The sequence below is a fragment of the Gobio gobio genome, assembly GCF_949357685.1.
Source record: "Gobio gobio genome assembly, chromosome: 16".
Lineage (NCBI taxonomy): Eukaryota > Metazoa > Chordata > Actinopteri > Cypriniformes > Gobionidae > Gobio > Gobio gobio.
Window position 1 is genome coordinate 35,185,613 of NC_137109.1, and position 22,059 is coordinate 35,207,671.

General features: G+C 37.6%; 1 protein-coding gene across 1 annotated transcript in view; it reads right to left on the bottom strand.

Moving 5' to 3' along the window:
- The window catches only part of glra4a (glycine receptor, alpha 4a), a 64,810-nt gene that overhangs the window by 18,049 nt on the left and 24,702 nt on the right, over window positions 1–22,059 (bottom strand). The window contains exons 2-4 of the mRNA XM_079838536.1: window positions 2,099–2,232; window positions 1,329–1,396; window positions 470–693 (exon numbers count right to left, since the gene is read on the bottom strand). Of these exons, the coding sequence (XP_079694662.1) occupies window positions 470–693; window positions 1,329–1,396; window positions 2,099–2,232 (426 nt within the window). The remainder of the gene's footprint in view (window positions 1–469; window positions 694–1,328; window positions 1,397–2,098; window positions 2,233–22,059) is intronic.

Genomic DNA, 22,059 nt, shown 5'->3' on the forward strand with positions numbered 1-22,059 from the left:
ATGTTTTAATTAATCACGAAGGCGTTATTACGACTGGTTAGCAACAAGCTGGTTTTGTTTACATCAGCATGGATTTAATCACATTTCATTGGTTAAGACTCATGCCATCGAGAATTTGCTTTGAATATTGAATATATAAATGAACGAGACCAAAATTGTGCTGAGAGGAGACCAGTCGTCAAGAAGTGAGCAGAGAAAAACTGAAAAATTATTAAAACAAAGAAAAGATTTAGGAAAGTACACCTCCCAGAAAACATAGAAATAAAGATAATTTTAGATGTTTAATTGCTATTTGAAGCATTGGGATCGCAAGACTTAGATCGCTTAATGAACTAATTTTTGTGAAAACCTCAAATTCGACCAATATATTTTGTCAGGGGTATTTTAATGCAAAATCTCTTGCCCTTCGTCCCTAATTCTTGTTAATTACCCTTTGTTCTTTGAAATCTCTTTAGACTTCTCTGCTTACCTAATGCTGTAAAGCACATTCCCATCCTGAAATATCCTCAGCAGCTTGTTGTCTGTTGTGACTTCATGGAAGTTTGCACCTTTCTCATTAGCAAAGAACAAGTCGGGTTTCCATATGGAGTCCAACATAGAAGGGTCCAGGTCTAGAGATGCATCAGGATATTCACTATAGGCCAGTCGAGGGTCGTTCCACTGCTGGCGTAAAAAGACGTTAAGCCTGTAATCCTGTAGGAAGAAGAAAAAATGTGTTGGGTCCTGAAATATAGTTCAATTTCTGGACTTGTTAATTATTTATGTTGTTTTTAGACCCAATGTTCTTTTTTTTTAATTGCGAACCTAACACAGACTAAATCAAACATGCTCTTGACTTGTAGGTAAATAACTTGTTCTCCTCTGACATTAATTTCTGTTGTAAATCTTCAATTTCCAATGACCTAACCTCAGGTTAACCGACTAACAGACCGCTAACAATGGAAATCTGTAACAGTCAACCGAAACATTCTGCTGACAGAGACACTTAGCTCTAAGCACAGGCTTTAGAGGATGAGAGTATCACCCTTTCATTTTTCCTCCCTTAAATTTGTGGTTGTTCTCTCAATTTTTCATTTTAATTGCATGGTGGACAGTTCATTATCAGCACATCAGCTGACCCACTGGACTCTAAACTTCTAAGTGATTTGCTCCTCAAGAAGTCAGGCAAGCAACTAAAATTCACCCAGCAGTATAATAGAAATATAACAGAGCATGCTGCCCAAAAGAATGAAGAGAAAGAGAAGGAATTCCACTTTGCATTTTAGACAAGACACGTTCAATGCTGCATCTTTGATTTTAAACTAAAACGAACCAGTGTTGTTACATACCATAGTTGTCTCAGTAATGGATCCAAAGCTGTTGATGAAAATATTACAGGTGACATTTACTGGTGGTCCTGTTGAAATAGAGGAGAAAAGTTTCGGTAACACTTTACAATAAGGTTGTATTAGTTAACATTAGTTAACATGAACAACACCTCTGTTCAGCATTAGTTAATCTTTGTTAACGTTAGTTAATAAAAATACAGCTGTTCGTGGTTTGTTCATGTTAGTTCACAGTGCATTTACTAATGTTAGCAATATTTTAATAATGCATTAGTAAATGTTGAAATTATCATTAACAACGATAAATAAATGCTTTATACTGAAAGTGCAGTTCATTATTAGTTCAAGTTAACTAATGTAGTTAACTAATGCTAACTAATGAACCTTATTGTAAAGTGTTACCAAAGTTTCTTTTGTTTAGACTTACACATAGTTTTCTCAAGGTTTAGAGAGTGAGTGAAAAATAGATAGTGGGACAAGTGGAACTTAAATGTATAATTTACCAAAAAAAATTCTCACAAAAACATTAGTCATCTTAGTCATCATTCATCAATGAACCCTTACTAATTGTTATAATATGAACAGAACACTTTTCAAAGAGCATTCCCAGTGTTTAGTGTATTTGTTGTAATAACACAGTCAGGTCACTGGGTTCTATCTACTGTCACCTCATGGAAGTTCCCAGGAGCCACTACTGTCATGCTGCTACCGGTTTCACACTAGGTTGTTGCATATATCCTGTCAAAAACTTGTTTGTTTACGTTCTGTCACACCTTTGAAGTTGGGTCTGATGCGAGCATCATAGCCGGAGGTTCTTCCCATCAGCTTGTCCAGAAAGTCCGATGGGGACATAGGCTTCGGGCCTGGCCTGCTGGAGGACTTTATCTCCTCTTTACAGGAGCCCAGTCTGCCAGAGATAGAGAAAGCAAAGAGGAAGGGTTGAATAAAGAAGCCAGAAAGAGAAAGGTGAGATAAAGGACGATAGATACAATCAGCGATAACGACAGAGAAAAGCATCATGAATGGTTTGACGGAACTTTTATAAAGAGCTGTTCAAATAGTCTTGCTAGTCTAGCTGGTGGAAGTAGCAAAGCAGCATCCAAAACTTGTATTTATGACCCGCAAAGCTGGTCTTTTCCGCAGGGAATACAGAGGCATAATGCATTAAACATACTTTCTTCATGCTGTGTTTTTTCAGAAGCATGACACAGTGATCATGGCAAAGAAAAAGCGAACCCCCTAAATCCCTAGGCAGGGGGAGGCATTGTGTCTGACAGACTGATGGCTCAATTGAAATGCTGTGAATGTCACAGTTAGGGGGAGATGACTTTGATTCCAGTTCCAGCGGGACTCAGTCTGTGCCTGACAGACCTGCCAGGCTGGAGCAAGTGGATCCCAGAGGCTGGAGCCCTGGATTTGACTGGATCTTTCTCTTTCTGGATCTTTCACTTTAGAGGAAGTGTTTTCTCCCTGGGCTTTGGATTCAGTTTTAAGCAGATCAGTCATGACCCCAGTTCCCAGCCCCTGAGCAACAGAAGGCAATCAGACTCTCTGTCTCCTCCCAAAACCAAACATTCTGATCAGTGAGTTTTTCTCAGTGTTTTTACCACAGAAAATGTGGAGTGAATTTTAGTGGAAGCTCCCATGTGAATCGCTGTACTTGAATTGCATAGTGTTTGAAAATGTGTAACCAGAGGCTGTGTTCTCCTCCAAAGCCCTGGAAGATACTAATCTCTCTTGGAGCAAGAAAAAGTCCAGTATTGATATAAATTTGCCTCACAGGCTTCAGGGCCTCCTCATCATCCAACTCAGCTCTTGTTTATCCGAAAAAGGAAAGAAAAGCTGTGAAATGAATCACCCCCACTTTTTAGTGTGGTCCAACTGCCTTAGAAAATCTTGCTTTTCGCTCACATTGCCAGTTTTTTCCAGAAGATTTTATGATGAGACTGTGCTAGAGTGGAGCATGCATTTTTAAAGAGTCGCAGGAGAGGGGAGGCAGTGATAAAGTTTGTTTCTCAGCCTTGAGCGTCTGACTCACGTTTGCGTCCAAGTACCATCAGCATCAAGTTGTGTTTATAAACCTCACGACCCTATGGCTGATACACACAATGGTGCAACAGTTCATATCTAAGTCTTTGTGAACTTGGGCAGCTTAATTTCATTGAGCTCTTTACAGATTGGCCTTTTCCTTTTCTCACTCTTTATTTCACTAGAAGAGAGACTGTATGTTTTACTTTCTCTCCTTTTCTCCCATTTCTCAGACTCACCTAAACAATCAATGTTCTTCTTAACACCACAGTGTATTACGGACAGTCCGATTACATTCTAATCCCCAGTAAAATGGTTTATATAAAATGTGGCTCAGGCACACTAAGAAGAGCAATGGCAAGAAGCCATGGCAAAGGACCATTGCTTGTGTTTGTACGGGGTGTAATCCATGGTTTCTGTTGTTTTGGTTGTCTGGTATTCAAATATTTCAAAGAGATTATGCAGTCGCATTTGAAATGCACCAACTTGTCATTTCAGGCAAGTGATAAGACTGTCTACATGTTTACAATATCCATTGTGAAGCTGTGGTGGGCGTTGGGGTATTGATGCACATTTTATAGTACATATTCTCCATCTGTAATGGCACAATGAAATGTTTTAATTATATAAGTGGTAGAATCCATATCCATCCTTGAAAAAAAAAAAAGTAGATATATGTATACTATATATTTATAGATACATATTTGTCAACGAGAGCATGGCATGAGAAAAGGGATAAGCATTTTTTTAAATACTAAAAGCATGTCAGAGTAAAATATATGGTAGGTGGAAGGAATTTTGTCAAAACAAACATACAGAGGTCTAAAAATATTATCATACATGCTGGGGAATTTGCAATGTATAAAACCATAAACATTATTTGTTTGTTATTAAATGAAGCATGTTTTCCAAACTCATATGTGGAGAGAGTGTGTAAGGCTTAGCCGTCCCCTGCCCATGGACGTGAGACTAGCGTAGAATTTTCTCACTCATATCAGACTGCTGCTGCTTCTGATTGCTTTTAAAGGTTCATGAAACCCTAAACCAAATTTTCTGAGATTTTAACAGAACTATGTGTGTTGAACATCATGGAAGACATGTTACCATCTGTTCGTTTTGAATGTGGGAGAAAACTAGTTAATTTTAAACCTTTTTGCTCTATTTTCAACTTCCTGGTTTAAATTTGTCAACATGTCAACATCATGGGCTGTGACGTTTTCTCGTACTATAGTATGGTGATGACTCACCGTCTTTGTCCTATGAGAAGATGCGTTGCTTAATTCATGACAGCACGTGTTGATAGGCATTTTCCTCTGACTGGCGCTTCAAACAGTGAGATCGTACACAGTAAGTCAGAGATGCATTAATGGATCAAAAACGAGTGTTTTTTCCGCTTTGTATAAGTTTCTGCGTTGCCTACGTTCAATAGATCCTGAGTCTATGACACAAACGTGATTCATCCACATTGTGAGTGTAACCACTCTTTACGTCCATTTAAGCGGTTTAGAAAAACTCCACAAAATAAGCCTAAAAAGTGATCAAAGGTATGCAACAGCGTGTTCAAATATATTTTCGATGCAAAGAACAAATTGCGAATGGCTGTGCATTTAATTGTCCATTGAATTATAGGTGTCACGGGATATACTGTATATGTATTTGTGTAACGGTGAGCTTACAAAACCATGTGTATATTGTGTTGCGTGTAACTTAATAATAACTTAAGAAATAAAATTGTCTGAATCAGAAACCGATGATATGCTGTCAGTCTCCCCTTGTCCCCCTCCACTCCGCCGCTAAACCACGGCCACTTTTATAGCATTTTTCAAAACTGGGGTGAGAACTGACTGCTGCTGAAACGGGGGGTTTCATGACCCTTTAAAGGGAAAAGCTGCCCAAACTGCTGGTCTAGATACGTTTTCTCCATAATAATAGCATACTGGCAAAAGAGATTTGGTGTTTATGCTCTTGAGAGCGTCAATTGTTTCTTTTTACAACATGTTTTGCATCGTTGAGCAATGTAGCCAATCACAAACATATCTGTTGATATCTTAAATACAGTGGCCAATCAGAGGTGTTAAAGTTAGAATCCACTCACTGCTCAAAACGCCAGTTTTTTGTCCAGTACTGAGTTCTGCACTCTCGCATATCTCTTGTTATAACTTAACTTATAAACAAACAGTGTAGGCTAAATAAGAGATTCGTTATGAACTTTGAGCTTTCACGATAAATTGAGATGAGTGACAGCTTTTTAATAAATATATAAATGGAGCGCTCTTGTGGAGTTAGAACTTTGAGAGATCGCAATAAATTTAGATCAATGGCAGCTTTTAAAAGGAATATAAAAGGATAGTTCTTATAATCCATTCAGAATTTGAATAATACTTTTGTTTTGCTGCATTAGGTAAGGCGATAGTTATTCTGCCATGCCAAATCACACAGTATGCCTGCTTTTCTGTTCGAATTATTGTCCAGTGGTTTATGAACGTAGTCGCTGTAATAACAAATAATTCATCAGGAGCATTTGTGCTGGGATGTGTTGTTGCTATGCGACACATAACCTGAAACTATTTCATGATATTCTATTTAAATGTGTTTTAAAGAGGAGGCACATCTCCCTATAGCCTTACCCTGCAGTTGTTTAACCCGCCACCTATGTCTAAACTATATATCTCCCAGGTAATGTGGAATAAGCTGTACCCGTGGCTCAAATAATTGTGATAGTAAGTTTTGCGACCAAATGCATGAAATACAATTTCATTGGTCCTGTTGAAAACTTTTAACTTTTTACTGGCTGGATAATATCCCTGACTCAATAATATCACAATTAGACATTGGAATGGGATTGTGTGTCATTAATGTTTTTTAAGCAAAGCATTTATATTTTTCTTTTTTTATTAGAGCATGTGCGTTGAGAGTGCACATGCATGGTTTGGTTTTGCATCAATATAACGGACTCGCGCGTACGATTCCTCTATGTCACTGCAATCTGTCATACTTTGATTGCAATCCTCATCCATCAAAACTTTACTAGCAAGACGCTGGTTTGCTTTATTCAGCCGAGAAATGTAGTTTGCTTATCACCTGGCCACCGGTACAGTCTATGGTTTTGACGTTCCGTTCAGTCTGTATAGGCTTTTTTACACAGCATGATGTGTGTGGGCTCAAGCTCTTCTGAAACAATCACAGAATATGACCGATCTCCTGTTTTAAAGCGAAACACACACTGGAATGAATAATTCACTAAAACGGCAATGTGTGTCTAGTCTCATTGTTAACACGTAGGTATAAGTACGTAAACTTTCAAAGACACAAAACATACTTTTTTGTATGTTTGGATGGATGCTGAAAGGTACAATATGGACATATTAGCAACATTTAAAAGTAGCATTATAATGTTTTTACAGCTACAAAATGTTTTCATAAAGACATTTTTCTTCCATTTCATAAAGATATCTGTATAATTTCCCTTTTACCATTTTATAGATAAATGTAAGATCCCTGAACCCTACCTCAAACCTAAACAATCATTTTATAAAGAATATAAAAAGAATAAAAAATAATGGACAGAGATGTGTAGGAAAATGACAATTTTAGTAACAATATAGCATTAGCAAAATATATTTTGAGCCACTAATCCTTCTCCTACCTCTAAACCTAACCATTTCTTAAAACTACGTATATGAAGATAAACATAACAGACAGACAAGTGTAATCACAATAATTTATTTATTGCGAAATGTCAAAAGCTGTACCAAAAGTAGTTCAAATGACAATGTGTTGCAGTTGCAGTCCTCTCTGGCATTATATAATAGTTTTGTATGAGGTACAGAGCAGAATTTAAGTTATTAATCAATAAAAATGTTCATGGAGATGAAGATGGCTGGATAAAGGGCTGGATTTTCAATCTGTTCCTCGCAAATTTTTTAAAAAGATTACAGCGAACAAATAAAAATTATGTCTTATGTGAATTTATGTTGTGTTTTGGTGTATTTTATGGTTCTATTGTCATTGGAGAAAATCGCTCATGGCAAACAAACTAAATATTACAAAATGGTTAAACGACTACAGAAATGTTAGTCACTTTAAGGTTTTAAAGTACACTCACCTAATGGATTATTAGGAACACCATACTAATACTGTGTTTGACTGTGTCGCCTTCAGAACTGCCTTAATTCTACGTGGCATTGATTCAACAAGGTGCTGAAAGCATTCTTTAGAAATGTTGGCCCATATTGATAGAATAGCATCTTGCAGTTGATGGAGATTTGTGGGATGCACATCCAGGGCACGAAGCTCCCGTTCCACCACATCCCAAAGATGCTCTATTGGGTTGAGATCTGGTGACTGTGGGGGCCATTTTAGTACAGTGAACTCATTGTCATGTTCAAGAAACCAATTTGAAATGATTCGAGCTTTGTGACATGGTGCATTATCCTGCTGGAAGTAGCCATCAGAGGATGGGTACATGGTGGTCATAAAGGGATGGACATGGTCAGAAACAATGCTCAGGTAGGCCGTGGCATTTAAACGATGCCCAATTGGCACTAAGGAGCCTAAAGTATGCCAAGAAAACATCCCCCACACCATTACACCACCACCACCAGCCTGCACAGTGGTAACAAGGCATGAAGGGTCCATGTTCTCATTCTGTTTACGCCAAATTCTGACTCTACCATCTGAATGTCTCAACAGAAATTGAGACTCATCAGACCAGGCAACATTTTTCCAGTCTTCAACTGTCCAATTTTGGTGAGCTTGTGCAAATTGTAGACTCTTTTTCCTATTTGTAGTGGAGATGAGTGGTACCCGGTGGGGTCTTCTGCTGTTGTAGCCCATCCGCCTCAAGGTTGTGCGTGTTGTGGCTTCACAAATGCTTTGCTGCATACCTCGGTTGTAACGAGTGGTTATTTCAGTCAAAGTTGCTCTTCTATCAGCTTGAATCAGTCGGCCCATTCTCCTCTGACCTCTAGCGTCAACAAGGCATTTTCGCCTACAGGAATGCCGCATACTGGATGTTTTTCCCTTTTCACACCATTCTTTATAAACCCTAGAAATGGTTGTGCGTGAAAATCCCAGTAACTGAGCAGATTGTGACATACTCAGACCGGCCCGTCTGGCACCAACAACCATGCCACGCTCAAAATTGCTTAAAGCTGTAGTCTATGATGTTGAAAATCAGTCGAGAAAGCCTGAATTTTTAAAAAACTCATCCCGCCCCTCCACACGCACACCCCTCCCCTCTGTGCGTCACTCCAACAACAATGTCACTCAGTCAAGCAGGAGTAAACATCGGAACAGAGATGTACCATGTGCTTAGTCGCTTCAATCTAATGACCGCGCTAATGACACATCATATGTAAAGTTGACTTTCGACACTTGAACTTAGTTGCTTCATCAACAATTCAATGTCACCATTGTCGTAACAAAATAGCTCAGAGGCACACGTTTGAGTTCACGCCCACGCAAGATTAGCAACACATGCAATGTTCTATCGGCTCGAACAGAAAACCGCTAACGTTAGGACTATTGAAACAGTCAAGCACTTCAAGAAATATAATTACTTTGACCCGTGATAGGCGATGCTAAACGGCTAACATTCCAATGCCGACCGGCAGCATGATCATGTTGTCAGACTGATAAAAAGCTATTTATGTAATACACCACACCATAAAAGTATAAATAAATGCATACCTGCTCAACAAAAAGTCAGCGTCGGTTTTAAGTCCAAGGTTTCTCTGAAGCTTCCTCAAACGGGCAATGGTGGACCCTATATTGATTTGGCTTTGAGTCCGGCGTTCTTCACTTTTTTTTTTTAAATCTCTGCTCTTTCCTCAATTGACTTTCTCTTTCTTCCAACCTTGATTGTTGGGGCGAGCAGGGGCCGCTTTCTGATGTCTGTTTGTTGGTTTTTCTCCATTGCTGAGTTGATGCTGCCTACTTGCCCGCAAAATTTCATGTCGCAGGAGGGGGCGGGGTGGGGTGCGGTGGGTGGAGACGCGAGTGGAGCAGGGATTGGATGAGAGCAGTTAACCAATGTAAGCTGTCCGGCCGGACAGCTTACATTGGTCAATTTCTCTGCGGGTGTACACCCAATAGAGTGAATGGATTTTTTTCATTCTTTTTTCTCTTCATATTGTTAGGATTGTACTGTAGAACCATAACCAGCATCTAAACGAGGTTATTAATAATGAACAATCTTTGAAATCGTAGACCATAGCTTTAAATCACCTTTCTTTCCCATTCTGACATTCAGTTTGGAGTTCAGGAGATTGTCTTGACCAGGACCACACCGCTAAATGCATTGAAGCAACTGCCATGTGATTGGTTGATTAGATAATTGCATTAATGAGAAACTGAACTGGTGTTCCTAATAATCCTTTAGGTGAGTGTATAGTATTGTTTAACATTATGTAATCCAGGCATGTCGTATAATGTGTCGCAAGTTTCATTTCTTGTAAAGTTTGTAAAGTTGTAATTTTTTTTGTGTCAATTATTTAATTTGATTGGTAACAGCCCTATAGTGTCTTATTCTAATTTAATTTCTAGATCAAATTAAAAAAATAAATAAAATGAAAGCTGAAGCATAGCCTAGATTTAATACAATTATGGAAAAAATGCCCTTTATAAAAGGTAAAAATATCACAAATATGCAGATAATCAGTCAAAACTGATTGAACACTGATGAGAATATTGCATCAGAATAAATTATATTTACAACACAAACATTTTTTTAGTGAGTGACAGATTTACTTGTCCGAAGGACAAGCACGTGAACGGCTTAATGTGGAGCCCTGCAATGTCATGTTTTTTCATATCTACAGGAACACAGAAGTAAAAAGTGGCACAGCTTACCCCACACTCTCTAATCATTATTTGGACTATTTTATAAAATAATTTTGCATTATCACTTGATCTGTATTTTAAAATGAACTTAATGTTTCAGAGATGAGTCAATTCAATTATTTTGTTATAATTATAGTTTTCTTTGCATGCACTATAATGATTTGTCTGAAATATGATGTGCTCTGACAGCTTGGAAAAATTATTTTAGGCCTGCATGTAGAGAAGAAAACTGAAAGACAAATATGACAGCTATCCCTTTAGTCTGCTTGAAATATTGACACATGAAACTCAGATCCCCTTTAATACAATTTCCCATGTTAGCAATTGCTTTTCTCTGAATTTGTGGCAGGAATGAACATATAGCCCAAGACGACAAGCTCAGAGAGAATGATAAAACAGAAAACTGGATGTGAGCGCTGTAATAAATCTGTCGGATTAAGTTAGCCAGTAACATGTGATTACCTGCCATCCTCACAAAAGCAGTCCGTCAACAGTGTTCAATTAAAAATTCATTAATTAACTTCTATGATTGACCTGCAGCCCTCTGAAACTATAATTGTCTGGAGGTTTTACTGCACTGATTATTGAGATGCAGAGTGCCTATTTGTTGAATCTTACATAGTTACTGTCTGCAACAATATTTATTTTTATTTTTGTCATGGTTATGTGGAAAGATTCATGACTGGATGAATCTGGCTCCCCCATGAGTTCTTAGTCATCAAAAATGGTTTCAGATCGTGAATACATCAGCATAATGTATCATAATTTTTCAACGACAACGCAGAAAAGTTTAGAAGGGGGTACAATTAAAGATTAGAATAAAATTCCCCTCTCTGAACTTGAGAGCTGGGAAATAGGGGGGGGGGGGGGGGGGGGGGGGGTGTTAACGAAGGCAGATCTAAGCTTGTTTCATGCCAGGATGTTGCCTTCAGTTCGGTAATGACCACAACATTTTTTTTTTTTTTTACTGTAAGCCTCGAGAGATGGCTGACCCCCTGCATCAGCCGTCATGAATTTATAATAACTGCCTTTACCCACTGCTCACTTCACAGTATCTCAGATCCGTTCCCATAAGACAGAACTGTACCGTCGCAGCAATCCAGTAACGTAACTGCGAACATGAGAGCTACTCATCAAAGTGTGAGTGGAGTGTTCCTGAGGTGTGGGAATGATGGAATATAGTGAAAGGGAGTCGCTTAGGGGATTCCCATGAGGGCAGCTGATAAACACAGATCCACTGTGGTAGAGATGAAATGAGGAGCTAGAAACTCCAAGACAATTTGTCTATCAGCCTGACCCCAAAAAAATAAAAAAATGCTCAGCTGAAAACGAATGAAGAAAAAAACAGTAATTAACTGAACTTAATGTGAAGTGTTTGCCTCTCGTCTGACAGGAGCAGGATATGTCGGCCTGGTCAAAAGGTCGTTGGGGTTGCTGGTAATGGCTCCGCAGGAAGCTTTACGGGGTACCAGAGGCCTGTTTAATGAAAGCTTGGGCTTTTTCTTGAATCATTGAGATGCAAGAAACGGATTTTTAATGAGCCTGACCTTTCAGGTCCCAATACCTCTGTCTGATCCCCGAGTCCCTGTCTGAGGAATGACAAGAATATATAACACTCGTCCCTCGGTCAACACTAGCTCAGATATTTTCTCTTGTTTTATCACAAACTTGAGATTAATCATTGTGATGACATAGTCGTAGAAACCGCCGTTTATTATGATTTTTATTTGAAGTTTTATCAATAAGGGTGTTTTGTTGGAATTTCACATGCCCCAGTTTTGATTTAGCTTATAACAACAAAAAGAAATTTATATTGTAAATATAATTTGGATTTGCAATTAAAGGGGCTATATGCAACCTTTTCCCCAAAATAAACGTAACAATAGCCTTTTTATTTTACCATTTATGACTCAAACATCTCCTGATGAGCATACTGACACCTTGTCCGCTCACAGTGGGTGCACCTATAAGCCTGTATCCTATTTTTCCTATTTTCTGGCGGGTCGTCTTTTCCCGCGCTGTCTGCGGATGTGACGTCACCACCGCTGCGAGAGCGAGCAGAAAATGAGAGCAGTTCTGTTTTTTGGCCACAGGTGTCAGTCGCGAGTTTAAATTTCAGAAAAACGCATATAGCCCCTTTAACAATACTCAGCTACATCAATTAAATTTCAAACATATTTATTTCTATATGTTTTTATGTTGCATTTATGGTATTCGTCTATTAAAGTAAGGTTTAAATCACATCTTTGGTACACTTCAAATGTGCGTATCAGCTCTCATATTTCTATTGGTTAATTGTGACGGGAACGATTTAGCCTCTGCACATGTGTTAAAGTGCTACAATCTGCCAACTCTTCTAAAGGAAAGTAAATCTGGATAGATTTCAGCCCAGTCAGCTGCAGTATTATCAGACAGACCTTGAGGCAACATGCTGGGATGAGAAGCTTCATAAGACTCTGACTCTGCTGATACACATGATTTGAGTCCTTCTGTTCTTCACAGTAAGTACAGGGCCGCATGTGACCCTTGGCAAGTGCAAGTTTCTCTCATGGGCTCTGAAACCAACCACAATTAGAGATGTACGGATAACATACATTTCGATATAAATGCTACAAATACAGACTTTGCCAGGACCTGTTAAGACTAGAGAATATTATTATTTAAAGGAATAGTTGATTTTCACATTTCAGAATATATTCTTTATTGTTCCACAGAAGAAATTAATGCAGATTTTGCATGACTTGAGGGTGATTTAAATGATAGAATTGTCATTTTTGAGTGAACTATCCCTTTAATACTCATTTTAAACACACTCACAATCCACTGATATTCATTAAAGATTAATTGATCATGTTTTTTGTCTTACAGACAGCCCTATAGATATTAAAACAAACTGTGGAATATGTCAATTTCTCTTGTTTAAGCCTTTAGGCAACAGCTACCCTAGTTTTATATTTAATTGAACAAATTAACATGAATACATTACGGGTCAGTCCAAAGGGCTGTCCATAAAGAGCCCATATAGCACTGTGGAGATTATCCTTTTCTCTATCTCACTCATCATGGCCCCAGAATCCTTAATTAGAATAGTTAACAAAAATACAAATTGTAATCATTTTCTCACCTTCATGTAATTCCAAACCTGAATTTCTTTCTTTGTTCTGTGGAAATTGAACTTGTTTCATTGTATGAACAAAAACTGTTTCATTTACAAAACATTATTTTGTGTTCCACAGAAGAAAAATAAGTCAGATTTGGAACGCATGAGGTGGCAGAATTTACATTTTTGAGTGAAAAATCTCTTTAAGGATTCTGGGGCCATAATGATTTTCACCTGAGTATTTTTAAAGCTACACTGTGTGATATTTTCCAGTGAATATTAGTTTCTGTTCCTCTCAATTCCGATTTCGTTTTAACTCCTACGGTGGCCGATTTAGTCCAAGATTAACATGGCTTCCAGTTCGACCTCGTCCACATTCGACACACGGTGCCATCGAGTGTTAAAACGCGAATGTACTTGCTAATGTACTTTCAAGATGGAGGGGCAACATGGCGACCGGCATTCGTATGTACCCCTCACCCGTATGTATTTTCAATGGCATATTATAAACTTACGATAATACTTTATTACTTGAAAGAGGTAAATATACATCAATGAGCACATATATTTTTGAAAGAACTAAGTGTTTTTAGCTAAGAATAAACTAAAAAAGTTACACAGTGTAGCTTTAAACTAGTTTGTCATGGCAACAAAGAAGCTTTAACAAGGGTAATACTGCAGTAAACCTCTTGAAAAGATGTTGGGTTTTGGACGCTGGTTTTAACTAGCTCCATCCAGTCTAGTACTAACCATTAGGCAAAACATATCACATGATCATCACAGTACCACCCTAGTTTCAATTAGTCCCAGCATACACTTTGCACATGACTTGCAAACATATGCTGCTAATTGCATTTCATTAGGGAGCCAGTGATCAGAAAACATATTATTTTCAAAGTGGCCACTTTTTACCAAAGTCAGAGGAAATGATGGTCATTAGATATCCATGGATGGATTTCCAGGTTTTTAGGGCTATTAAATGTCAACCGAGGGGAACCTCTGAGAAATATAAAGCCCCCACCACCCCCCAGGAGGTGCCAGGACTGTTGGCAGGTCTTACAACCTGTCATCAAAACACATCTCTGATCATTTTCTTAAAAGCTTGCACTCAAGCATATTTTTCACTTTACATTTTTTAAGTGCCATATTTCAGGTGGTGGTTTAAGAATGACCGATTGAGTTAAATGGATTGTATATTTGAATGTAATAGACAGAATGGAATCTGCTCCATTGTCAATTTCTTTCCCATCCCCCGCCCCAATTCACTCAAATTTTAAAAACTGTCGATTTCAGTCACTCTATTCCATTTGGTTGGTATCCCCACCAAAGATAATTAATCTTTTACACTTTCCTTTTGATCAACAGCATCATTGAGGGAATAGGATTTAGTTTTCGCCCTGCAATTTTCCGAGGTGCATTTGTCTTGGCTGATGTGATCTATGCCCCTTCTGTGGTAATGTTCCTGTGTCCATGGAGACACACAGGAGGATATTGTTGTGGTATGTGGACTCAATCACCCACTGCCCTTAAGCACTGACTGGACAGATGCCTTAGTAGAAAAAACATGTTTGGAATCTGACATGGCTCACGCATACAGGTCAAAGCTGCCCTTTTGTGAACATGGAAGTGAAAAAAGATCTAGAATAAACTACATTTGTCAGCGAAATATCTTGCAAGCCCTCAACGTGATATTTTTTCTAGCCTGACATTCAGGTATGAACTAGCAAAAACAATACAGAGGGCCGTGTGGAAATCAGAGCGCTAAATACGGTGGCTAATGGAATTCCTGCCTTGAGCCTTGACTTTTTAGTAGCATTTGTTTACTGTAGAACATGTGCATTCACTGGACCTACCTAAAAGTGTGTGGTGACATCATTGACTATGTTTATAGTCACCCTCATAATGTGATTTTAATGAGATGTAGGCAATATTTCAATTAAACTTTACCTCATGTTAACTCGATCAAACAGATGCAATTAAGCTCATAATCATAGTAACCAATCATAGTAAAATATGTGGCGTATACTAATTTTAATCACAAGCAACAGACGTGGGCTTGTGACATACACAAATGACGCCGTCATGTGCAGATTTTTGGGGTGCTAAAGAAACTGAGGTTATGTTGACAACATTGCGTGACATGAATATAATGCAGTATATGGATGGTCATAAACATTGAAATGAAGACATTTGTACATGCACATGACCGAAAAAAAATTCAATACGGCCATAGAAATGTGCTTTGCATTTGATGTAAGAAGATTAAAACAGTGGCCAGTAACACACCTACTGTTTGTGAGTTCATCATTTGTGCAGTGCATTGGGGTGTGCGAATAATGGCGAAAAAAATAACCACAATTCTTAGCGAATAATCAGAATAAAGAAAATTGCATGTAAACGCTCGTTTCATGTAATCATCTTACTGCGATTAAGTCCTTACTCTGATTAGCCTATTGTAAATAATCACATTATTTGTACACATAAATGTAGTCAATGTTGTCAGATTAGGTGAATTAGCTCAATTTGTTAAATAATTCAGGGATTTTTTTGATTTTACATCATCACATTGTCCCTGATATCTCACCATGCAAGATGGCAGCAGAACTATTTCTGGTAACTAGTATATTATCCACTGGAAATAAATACAAGTCATGTTCAGGGTGAATTCAGAGCATATTGCAAGCACTTTTTCATCGATCTAGTTTCAGAGTGGAGCTTGAAAGATTTAAAATCATTAGTGTTGCTTCACAGCTCTTTCCCAAGCAGGCTTATTCCACATTGTTTACAAATCCTGCATCATTATTAGTGTCTGTAGAAAACTCGTTTTCAAAGAACTTGTTTTAAACTAGATCTATGATGTGGTACAAAATCAACTCAGTGGAAATGTATATCTCACTGGCTTATTGCAAAACTCAGTTCAAAACTTTATTAAAAGTCAAGCTCAGATGAAACGCACCTCAACCCACATATTACACATTTTAATTCATAATGCAATCTTTAACCTTTGGGGAGGCTGGGTCTGACATCTCAGAAGACACATTAGATTAGATCATGTTTCAATTCTAAATTTATTCGGTGTTGCTGAAAACCTTGAGAAATGTGTTTAATGCCGTGATGGTCTTATTTTTAATCTGATCTTACTCTATGCCCGTAGCCACCGTTCCCCCCAGATTCACAATTTGTTTAAACTGTGGTTTAGCTGCAGCTTTCCCGAGCTATCAGCTTAATGCTCTGGTGTGCCATAATTAAGACACCGAAGCCAATTTTGTGAAATTTATACTAATTTGAAGGGCTTGCTTGCTTGGTTACATTACCCTCTAAAGTATAAATTAATAATCTTTGTTGGGCAAGTAATTTTTGAAAAAACACTGATTATTTTATTCACCAAGGCTATTATTTACAGTAATTGCAATCAAACAATATCATAGCTAATTGGTACTTCATCTGACAAAAATGTACAACAAATGAGCCCACCTGCCTTCCCAACAATAAAACAAACAAATATGAATATCATTATCATTTAGATACAACACCATTATAAAAGTTAGATGTAAAAGAAAGTTTCTCAATATCTATTGTCCTCTCAGCCTTCATCTTATTCCCGTACAGAGACAGACTGTGGTTCAATTGGGATTGTCTGTTGTCAGTCTGTAAGACAGCGCACCAACTTCTCTGATTACTTGTCTGATGGTGCCAGCGCCCTGACAGAGAGCTCTGATGGGTCTTTTTGTGACGTGATCGACTCTGTCCATGCAATAAGCAGCCAAGCGTATCAGATTCACGCTCCCAAGAGGGTCCCACAGGCCCATCTCTCTCAGCAGGGACCATGGATGGCATTTCAGTATCTATTTTTTTGTGTGGTAACTGTTACAAAAGTAAATAAATCAAACCCTGAAAAGACCAGCATGTTTGCTCTGTACCAAAACCTAATTAGCTGTCTTGCTGCCTACTGCAATTTATAATTTATTGATACTTTTCTATATCGAGTGATTTTATAGGTATGCTCAAGTTTTTACTTTTTGTTTGTCACCTCACCTGTAATCTTGGATATTTTGGAAGCTGCGATACATTTTTTTTCAAGATTCTTTTATGAATATTAAGTTCAAAAGAACAGAAATTTATATGAAATAGAAATCTTTAGTAACAATGTAAAAGTCTTTATTGTCAAATATTGATCAATTTGATGCATCCTTGCTGAATAAATGTAGGGATGCTCCATTCAGGATTTTTGCAGCTAATACCGATTACGATATTTTGTCCTCATGTGTCCTATTTTGTCCTCTGATACCAAACCTGATCCCGATCATTCAAGCTATCTAAGTAATAATTAAGCTCTCTGTTGAATGTCAGTTTTTTTAGAGATACCACAGATGTTATTTACAGTAATGCTATAGATTGTTGTTTTTAATTGAGAATCAAATAGACAAACACAAAATTAACATTTTAATAGGCCCTTAAAAACAGGGCTCATGCAAAATACTATCCATATAAGGATGCTTATTAAGGTGCCTACAAGACTTAATGTCAAACTGAACATAATTACAACCCATAAGGTGTTATTAAACATTGTCCAATAAGTGTCTCAGAACAAAAACAAATAGAGCTCTGCACCGCAACTCCTAACACTGCAACTCCTAGCTGAATAAAATGAGTACTCTGATGAAAAAATTATCAAGAATATTATTCAGCAAGTGCTGAGTATTTTTGTCCTTCCTTCCTTCGTCCTTTTTAAGTAGGTAAGACATGATTCCCTTTATGAATTTGAGCTTTTCTGCATTTTGGGAAGATGTTTCTCTTATCATCCAAAACAAATGCGGCTGTACTGAATAGCGTTAAACATTAAGCGCTAGAAATAGAAATACACATAAAGTGCATAAAGAATTCAAATGTACAAAAAACAGTGCGTAATCTTTACAAAAGGCATTTAGTTAAAGGGTTGGTTCACCCAAAAATGAAAATAATGTCATTTATTACTCACCCTCATGCCGCTCCACACCCGTAAGACCTCCATTCATCTTAGGAACACAAATTAATGTCCGATTTCAAAACACTGCTTCATGAAGCTTCGGAGCGTTATGAATCAGCATATCGAATCATGATTCGGGTCGCGTGTCAAACCGTCAAACTGCTGAAATCACGTGACTTTGGTGCTCTGAACCGCTGATTCGATTTGTTGATTCATAACGCTCCGAAGCTTCATGAAGCAGTGTTTTGAAAGCGGCCATCACTAAATAAGTCGTTATTTAGTTTTTTTGGCGCACCAAAAATATTCTCGTCGCTTTAAAATATTATATTGATTATTATTTTTATTATTATTTTGTTTGTTTTCTCGACAGACTGATATAATATTATATACCGTATACAGTATATACACTACATTGCCACAAGTACTGGGACACCCCTTCAAATCATTGAATTCAGATGTTCCAATCCCATCAGTGCCTGACCTCACAAATGCACTTCTAGAAGAATGGTCAAAAATTCCCGTAATCACACTCCTAAACCTTGTGGAAAGCCTTCCCAGAAAGTTGAAGCTGTTATAGCTGCAAAAGGTGGGCCAACTCCACATTAAACCCTACGGATTAAGAATGGGATGTCATTAAATTCATGTGCGTGTAAAGGCAGACGTCCCAAACCTTTTGCCAATATATGATTCCACCAAATCAGAGTATCTTTGTAAAATGACACCTTTTTAAATATCAGAACACACACTTAACATCAGTCAATCAAGCATCATATTATGATATTATGATAATCAAGCACTATTTAATGATATAACTTTAGTAATTAGAACTAAAACTTGGTAACCATGTATGAATGCATATTTTATCATTTTAGGACTGGTGGTGGTGCTTAAGATCTTATTGGTCATTCAGTGTTTCTGTAATGAAATAGATAACAGTAATAGATAGTAATTATTATTAAAACATAATACTACTACTACTAATTCTACTAATAAAAACAATATACAATGCACTAAGGATTGATGAGCTGCTGGGTTAATGAATTTGAATCACCTTGTCAGCGTTCGCTCGAAGGGATTTTCTCAAACTGGCCTATCTTCTGCTTGTTTTTTAAAGCTGAATAATTGCAAATGAACAGGAAACCACAACAAAGAATAAAAGCAACGGCGAGTCGTGCGCCTTCACACTAGGGTTTACGGTACGTCAAATACTGCCCATCCACTGAGCTAATAACAGTGTAAGTGTATATCGCTTAACGGAGAGCGATTCATTGTTCAGTGAAAATATATCTATGCTAAACTTATGCTTAGCTTCTAACACACCCACTGGTGAGTTAAATCTAAGAATTTGTAAGCCAAAGGCTAATGATAGACATTATTTAGCCACCCAGAGTGAAGATTTACTCGCATATGTGAGTGATTTACTCACATTGTAGAGGGTTGTGAAAGGAAAGGAGAGCAGCTTTATTAGCCTGCTTTCACTTTAACACAGAATGCATTTCGAATGCATTTACATTCACCAACGACTGTGTTTATGAAGATACTCGCATAGATGGGCATTTTGACACTCGTAAGTGTCTGTATTTGACCGTTCAAGCCCAGTACTTGCATGAGCAGTATGAGCAGCAGCTTATGTGCGTGCATTCCAGTTGTGTACGCTGCCTGCGCTCAGAACCCGTCTCTCAGACAGTGTGTGCACATATTGAATGAGCACTGTTTCGCTTCTCACAGTGCGTGAGTAGTTTCAAATCACTTGTTCTTAAATAGCAAGGCTTAAAAATGCATTGCTTCTTGAGACCGCGTAATAACTCCACACTGATATCTGATGTCATCAATTTGCGATCGGTTGGTGAGACCGTCCTATTTTAGAGACTCCCGATCGAGTCATTGAACATGATTATCGATTGGAGCATCCCTACATAAAAGTATTAATTTCTTTAAAACATACTGACCCATAATCCAGAATCTGTCATAAATTGGAATGAAGATTTTGTCTGAGACCCATCTTTTTTGAGACCTAAAGGTAAACTCAGAGCCGGCTCTCCCTATAAGCGAACTAAGCGGCTGCTTAGGGCCCCGCCGCCACTAGGGGGCCCCCTAACTACAGATTGCACTCGCCAGCGTCGCCGCAGTTTATCACGCAAGACGCTCAATTCGCGTCATTCGCACCGCGCGAAAAGCGCCTTTCGCGCCGCGGGACCTCCAGACGCGCGTCAACGCGCCTTTCCATTGACTTAACATTGAAATCAAATCACTCGCGCCAGACACTCTATTTGCGTTTGGTGTGAACGCAGCATAACGTTAGCTGTCCGTCGATTATGCTGAATCAAAATTGCTTGCGCTATGGTCCAGCCGTCGGCCCCAGCTCTGGGCTACAGACCGCGTAGAGACAGACCCACCTCCTATGAATGTATTTTCTTTTTAACAGTTAACGTTACATGACCTACACTAGTTCTGGGAAAGAAAAAAACGAAAAACCTTTGTCTCAATAGACGCTTATTACAATAAAAAATAGTTTAATTATTGAACATTCGGGAGAAAGAAAGTAAAAAGGAAGAGAAAGAGCAATCATTTGACAGTCAAAATCAAAAGTTTAAAATAAAGCGGTTAAATACAAGCTTTTTCTTATGGTCTTAACTGAATAGGCAATTAAATTATTAATAAATATTAATCTATATACTATTATGAAATATTTTATATATTGTTAAGCTAAATCGCCCAGACCATTTAAACCTAAAGAAAACACAGTGTCCTCTCTGAAACATTATTGAATGATGATCGATACAAGACACCTAAAAGCAAAATGGATTTGTGGTAAATTTTAGTAAAGAACACTGTAAAAAAAAAGCAGGTCCCCAATTGAAAATTTTCTAGTGAGTGATCACATCTAAATTTTTCAGTTGGCCAAATTGAATTAATGTGAATTGATGCATTTTAATTCAATTAAAATTCAAGAAATTAAATTTGGCCAACTGAAAATTTTAGATGTGATCGCTCACTAGAAAATTTTCAATTGGGCACCTGATTTTTTTTTTACAGTGAATGTATTACTGTATGTAATCATAAAAGGTAAAAAATATCTCACTCCATGCTGTGAAGGTTTAAAATATGAACAGTATGTAAGAGTTAATCAACCAATAATTAAATAATATAATTTAACATTGGATTTCTTTTAATTTACCCTTAACATAATTGTAAAAAACAAAATGTCACTTTCTCAGGAGGAGCTTAAATATTTTGGTGGTCGTGGAGAAACATTTCAGGAGGCTGACACAAGTAAATATTTCCCACTGCCTTTCTTTTGAATAGTTTTGTGCGCAACTTCAACATAGCTAATTTTCCTCTTGCCAATAAAAAATTAGTTTTATAATCATAATTCACTATGTTGTCTAATTGTACTTTAATATTAATTTAAAATGAATGTGTTTTATCTACTCTGCATACTGTATTTATTATTAATTATATTGTAATCTCAACAGCTGGAGGAGGTGACTCTACTGCTGCTTCAGTAGAGCATAGCGAGCCGCATACCACTATGGCTAATGTTGTAAGTTAGCTATATATTGTTAATGCAAAATTATTAATATTTATTTGTTTACAACAAATTGACCTTATGTATGAAAGAAATTTGCAAATCTTCACTTTTACTGTTTCAGTGAGTGTACTTTAATAAGCAGTAAAATAATTGTAGGCAATCATGTTAAAAGATATACAGATGAAATATGTAAGTGTTAGATTGTATACAGTTGCTGGTTTGCAGTGCAATACTCCATTATTCACTGCAAGGCAGGCCCCCAAAA